The 6,747-nt window shown below is 37.9% G+C and overlaps 1 protein-coding gene across 1 annotated transcript in view; it reads left to right on the top strand.

Annotated features, from left to right (window-relative positions):
- Positions 1 to 868: 868 nt before the first annotated feature.
- LOC122639037 (TMV resistance protein N-like) overlaps positions 869 to 6,747 on the top strand; it is a 32,497-nt gene continuing 26,618 nt past the window's right edge. Inside the window, exon 1 of the mRNA XM_043831877.1 lies at positions 869 to 1,432. Within this exon, the coding sequence (XP_043687812.1) occupies positions 927 to 1,432 (506 nt within the window). The 5' untranslated portion in view covers positions 869 to 926. The remainder of the gene's footprint in view (positions 1,433 to 6,747) is intronic.

The raw sequence follows: 6,747 nt of genomic DNA, 5'->3' as shown, positions 1-6,747 counted from the left end.
CCCAAACACACTACTCGGGTGGGGTGAGGTCGTCATTTCTGCCCTTCCTGTGAGAGGAACTTACGAACCTGACCGAGTAGGGAATCTGAGAGGAATTAAGCGGAATTAAGTAGGGGATGAAGTTGTCATTTCCGCCCTCCCTATAAGAGAAACCTAAGAACCTGACCGGACAGGGAACCTAAGAAGAGAAAAATTCTACTTAATCACCTTTGTGGACAATTATATATTAAGAGTTAAAAATTAGTGGAAGCAACTCAGAATGTTAGTCAACATGCCACAGAAATGCCTTCATTTGTTCACCAATCAACAGGACGTACAGCTTGATGCGGTGATCAACGATTTTTAAAAATCGTAGTGGTTGTGGAAATGAGAATAAATTGATCAAAATCCAAATCAATCGATTCAAAATTGATATAACAATAAAAAATTAAAAAAAATATGGAGGAAGTTTCTTGATCTTCGTCTGATGTTCAGGAAAGATCCAAATACAGATTCCATAGGAAACTGAATTTCCTATCATATTCCAGCCACATTGTCAGGGATGAAAAACACCACCTTTCAAGCTACCATACATGCCCATGCCTGCCCACTAACATAAGCAAGATGCCCGTGACAACATGGTCCACAAGATTAACATGTATTGATAATTAGATATTCGAACCGGTGAATATTAATTAATTAATTAATCAATCAGGTAGGTTAGATTTAGACCAAGTTGAGAGGTTGATCACAATTATTTAAGGATTAAAAATTAGTGGAAGCATCTCAGAACAAGAAACTAATATGATTTTGTGGATGGCAATTCATTGGTCTGTCCAATTAATACTTCCTAATAAAAACCAACTTATAAACCAAGAGAGTTTCTTGAGAGGATTTATAGAGAGCTCTTTGAACATCATCTTTATCTTCTCTGCAACTTTAACTTCATGGCGGCACTAGATTTGGGTTCCTCGTCCTCCTCTGCTGCCTCCACAAGTACTGGATCTTCAAGTTACGATGTCTTTCTCAACTTTAGGGGCGAAGATACTCGCAAAAACTTCACCGGCTTCCTTTACAAAACTCTGAAAGATAGAGGAATCAATGTTTTTCTTGATAGTGAAAAATTGTGGACTGGAGAAGCAATTGGCCCAGCCCTCCATAAAGCGATTGAAGGCTCCAAAATCTCGATCCCTGTCTTCTCTAAAGGTTATGCGGATAGCAAATGGTGCTTGCAGGAACTTGCTCACATAGTTCAATGCCAAACATCCAACAATCAAATTGTCATCCCCATATTCTTCCACGTTGACCCATCGGATGTTCGGAATCAGACCGGAACTTTTGAAGAAGCATTTCGAAAGCATGAGAAGAATTTCGAATCCTCTACTATAGAGAGTTGGAGGAAAGCTTTGAGAGTGGTAGGGAATTTGAACGGAGAAGTTCTCGACGAAACTAAGTAAGTCTCCATCCCACTCTTTCCCAACTCTTCTTAAGGTGGTCTCATTATCATGTACATATTAGTAGCCTATATCAGAAGCCACCACACACATGCTTCGTATATATATAAGGTTGCATATTAATTTCCAATTTTAATTCATACCAATTTCTCATTTAATTAGTGTCTATTTCATAAAAATAAAAATAAAAAAAAACTTTAAATTTATATGTTATCTTCTTTACTAGACATTTTCATCTTATTAGTTGTTGTAATTTTATTTAATTTTGATTAAACACAAAAAAAATGATTGCAGGAATCAAGCAGAGTTAGTTGAATTAGTTGTCAAAAGGGCTCTGGGTGAATTGGTCAGTAGCACGCACTTGGTTGAGTGTAAATACCGTATTGATATGGATTCCAGAGAAAAGGATCTATTGTCATTATTAAATATTGGCTCCAATGATGTTCAATTCGTGGGAATCTGTGGTTTCGGTGGCATCGGGAAGACAACAATTGCCAAGGCTGTGTATAATCGCACCCTTTCAACCTTCAATAGACATAGTTTTCTTTCAGACGTTAGAGAACATGCGACACAATACATGGGTCTAGTGTCTTTGCAGAAGCGATTTCTTAAAGATATCTTCAAGACAGACATTGACATAGGTGATCTTCATAGGGGAAAAAAACTGATAGAAGAAAGAGTCTGTAAAGAAAAGGTTCTTCTTGTTCTTGATGATGTGGATAGTAAAGAACAAATAGATTCTTTAGCTGGTGAGCTCAACTGGTTTGGTCAAGGAAGTAGGGTCATAATTACAACTAGAGACGAACATATTTTGAATTTGGCTAAAGTTAATAGAGATAAAATATACAGGCCTAAATCGCTAGATCATGAGCATTCTCTTCAACTATTTAGTTGGCATGCCTTCCAAAAAAACCAACCTCCTGAAGATTTTATGGAACTCTCACGTGATGTGGCATTTCATTCTCAAGGGTTGCCTTTAGTTTTAGAGGTATTTGGGGCTTATCTATCAGACCTAAGCGACAAAGACGAGTGGGAAAGTAAATTACAAACTTTGAAAGAAATTCCTCCTAAAGAAGTCCAGAGAAGGTTGAAGATAAGCTACGACAATCTAGAGAACGATTATCAAAAAGCCATGTTTCTTGATGCTGCATGCTTTTTCATTGGATGGAAGAAAGAAACTGTAATTTCCATATGGGAAGCTTGTGGCTATCATCCAAAATCAGAAATATGTAGTTTAATTAAGAGATCGCTTCTTAAATTTGAAGACCAATTGGGTTATGAACGCTTGACAATGCATGATCACATTCGAGACATGGGAAGAGAAATTGTCTTAGAAGAAAGCCGTATGGAGCTGGGTAAGCGTAGTAGGTTATGGTCTCATGGAGAAATCTTAGAAGTATTAGAAGGACACACGGTAAGACCTAAATGCATGCCTCTCTCTCTCTCTCTCTCTTTCACACATTCTAACAAAATACATGGCAACCAAGTACAACAAAAACATGGCTCATTGAGTAACGCTTCCACATTGTAAAATGCACTCCACTACCTTTACTATGATGCTCCAAATGAAATGGGATGCGCCCTTATCATTGTTTTTTTTTTTTCCTTTTGGTTTTTTGTTATCTAATTTCCATGTACCTGAATTTTTATTTTTTTTTCCTATTTTAGGGAACTGATATGATTAAAGGCATGAGTCTCTCTGATGTCTCTGGGCCGCCTATTAATTTAACTAGTGAATCTTTTGAGATGATGCCCAACCTAAGATTTCTTAACATTAGTTCAGCAGAGTTTATGGGAGACTTTTCACGCTTTCCTTCTGCGTTAAGATGGTTTGTGACAAGCTGCTCTCAAATTATTTCACCTACCAATTTTTATCATAAGAGATTAGTTTATCTCGACCTATCAAGGAGCAAATTCAAACAAGTTTGGAATATCAGGCCTCAAGATGAGAATAAGGTATAGTATTTGACTTTTTCTTGTCCCATTTGATTATTATTAAGTTTTATGGATAGTCATAATATATGTATGTTTTCTCTATGTTTGACAGCGGTTCCAAAATTTGAAAATTCTCAATCTTAGTTGTTGTGTAAATCTATACAAGTCTCCAGACTTTTCATGGTTTCCTTACTGGGAGCAATTGGATCTTGGAGGCTGTGATTCTTGGGATGAGTTAGATGAGTCCATCGTGAAGTTGAGTCAGCTCAAAATTCTTATTCTTGAATCATGCTTCTCACTCAAGAAGTTGCCCGATGGTGTTGGACTATTAGAGAAGCTTGAGGTATTAAATTTTGGATATTGCACTAAACTAGTGAAGCTACCGAGATCAATGGGGGGAATGAGATGTTTGGATAGCATTAACCTATATAGAATCAATATTACTAAATTTCCTGATGATTTTTCAATGCCCCCGAATCTAGTGAAGCTGGAAATATATTATCAAAGTCTGCTTCAATCCCTCCCAGTGGATTTGTCAGCATTGAAAACCATGAAACAATTAAAGATTTGGCAATGTGAGAAGTTGGAATACCTCCCACCGCTTCCCTCAAGTTTAGTTGAACTTTGTTGTGACTATTGTGATTCATTGGTGCGACTACCGGATTTGTCAAAGCTGAACAATTTAACAACATTAAAGCTTAAGTATTGCAAAAGGCTGGAGGAGATTCCAGCCCTTGAGGGAACAGAATTGTTGGAATTGGATGCGGAAGGAAGCTATAACTTGACACATAATACTCCGAGGATGAAGGTCCAGGTACTTCCGCCGTCTTGTTTTCCTCCTGTATTCAACAGAATTGTTGTAAGTTAATTCTTTTATTACTTTGATGATTGACGGCGGTTCCTTTCGTTTCCCTTGATCTGATCATTTATTTGCAGGTAACATTTTTACCCGACAGGTGGTGGTTACCGCAACAGAGTTATAGTTATACTTTGTCTGCAAATGATGAGATCTATAATAATAATGGGTTTATTCTTTGCTTTGTTTTGGAACTCTTCTCAAAGTACCACCTGAAATTGGAAGAGGGTTATCCAGTACTGAACATCGATATACATATTTCTGCTTCTATCCACCAAAAAGACAAAAAAATCAGGTCTCATCATACGCTGAGAATTAAGGATCTTGTGTATACTACTGATGGAGATATAATATACATTCATCATTTCAAAGGCTTTGACTGGTTTGGGATTCCGTTGCAAGGAAAAGATTCCATTGCGATTTTCAATGTCCGTACAAACAGAGCCAAAGTGAAATTCTGTGAGATCTTGTTCAAGAACAGGGAACCGAACCAACATCAAAAGCCTAATCAACATTTGAGTGCCTTAAATTATGTAGATGAGGATGGTGGAGTAGTAACATTAAATTATTGGCCCGACGAAGCGCAACAACCACTAAATTTCTTTAGTTGTTTAAGATTGGACTCTGTTTCTCAAGTTGTGGAGGAAGAGGAAAAGATACTACTGAGGCTCAAGACAAGAGCTTGTCTTCAAGACAACGATGATGAGGCATCAGGTCCTTGTCTTAACCTGAGCTTATCATGCTGGCCACGAGGAGCAGAGGTTGAAGGATCAAATTCTGTTGTTTTCAAAGAAAAAGAGGAGGACGAGGGAGTGTTGTTGATGAGGGCTAGTAGTAACTACAATGGATCTTCTCTAGATGATGATGATGAGGACGACGAGGAGGCATCATTTCCATCCCTTAGCCTGGCTTTAACACCACCATCTGTAGTAGGTGGATTAAATGATGGGTTCAATCAGCAGATGACGCTAGAACAACCGTCACTTGTTTCTGATGCAATGGAGGAAGAGGGAGAGATGATGTTGAGGCCCAGCAAGAGAGCTCATCTTCTTGAAAATGATGACGAGGCACCGGATGGTCCTTTTCTTAGTCTCTGACTATGGAGAGATTTCTTCTGGACAAGAATGATGAGACAGCTGTTGATTCCGGAGTTTTACTTACTGATTGGTAAAGGTACCAACATCAATTCAAATACAGTTTTGCTTGTAGGCGATCAAGGGCTTGCCCTGTTGGTTTGCTGCTCCTTTGGATAAACAGCATCGGGAGCTTGATCGGTGGTTCAAGTCTCCTCAACGACACCTAGTCCACATTTAATTGCTTTCCAAGAAGTGGAGCCTGTTGGTACCATATTTGACCCCCCTGTGGGTCCTCTCTTGTCTCCTTTGTGGGGCCATGATGGCCATTCGGCCCTTGAATTGCACCAAAAAAAAAAAAAAAAGAGTTTTGCTTGTAGAATTAATTTTATTTTTCCACATGCATGCATTCTGATCTAATAATTTAGGGTGATGGGTCTGAATGGAATCAACAAGATCGTTAGAGTCTGCCAGGAACAGGAAGAACGGTTCTACAATAATCTCAACTAGGTTTGATCAATTGGTGACAAATACCCATTAATTTCATGGAAAACAGACCTCATAGCTATATGAATATGATGGGATGCATAAAAAGTATTTGTTGCCACTGCCTTATTTCTAGTAAAAATTTTGTGTTAATTGTAAGACATGAGACTAGCAATGTTAAGTATAAGGGTTATGGGTTTTACCTTCTGCAATAGATTTCTCTAACATGACATAACATTTCTTTTTTTTTTCCTATTTTCATCTTCAGATTCTAAATCAAGTGCTGGCTTGTTAGCAGGGTTTTAAATTTCAGAATCTGCAATCGAATCAGTCAGTGCCGATTCCCGATACATCTGCTTCCTATTTTTAAAATCCTACTTGTTAGACTGTTATGCACAATAAGGCCTGAGTGGGGATCATTGGGTCAGAGGATGCAATTGCTTTGAGCCAATGAAAACTGTTTTGAGGATTGTTTCTGCAACTGTTTCAATACAGGTTTTTATGATGAGGCCTTGTTCTCTTCTACTGGTCCTTTTCTTATGTTGCCTGATTTCAACAACTAACAATGGTTTTGGAGGTTTTCTTATTCTGGCGATATGTTAGTGGTGTCAACCCAAAGCACAAGCAGTTTAGTTGAATCTACATACATTCTAATCTAACCTTTTATTTTGTTCTTGCCACCCAAAGAAGAAAAATAAATTCTAACTTTTTATATGTTTGTTGATCACCTCAACTATCCTCTTTTTTTTAGATGAGATTAGATTAATACACCATATAAAAGAATAGCAATATTTTTGTGGATCGCCCACGGAGGAGGGCATTTTGGTAATGGCCCAATTAGTTTCCTGAATGGCCCATCAAGGAAGGCGATCCAGATTTTTTGGACATATCGATAAAGCCCAAGGTCCGCTACTCACATATCAAATTTTGACTTAAATGGATTAAGATCAAATGAAAATTTAAA

Source organism: Telopea speciosissima, chromosome 9 (assembly GCF_018873765.1).
Source record: "Telopea speciosissima isolate NSW1024214 ecotype Mountain lineage chromosome 9, Tspe_v1, whole genome shotgun sequence".
NCBI lineage: Eukaryota > Viridiplantae > Streptophyta > Magnoliopsida > Proteales > Proteaceae > Telopea > Telopea speciosissima.
Note: the sequence above shows the minus strand (reverse complement) of the source record. Positions and strands in the feature narration are given on the sequence as shown.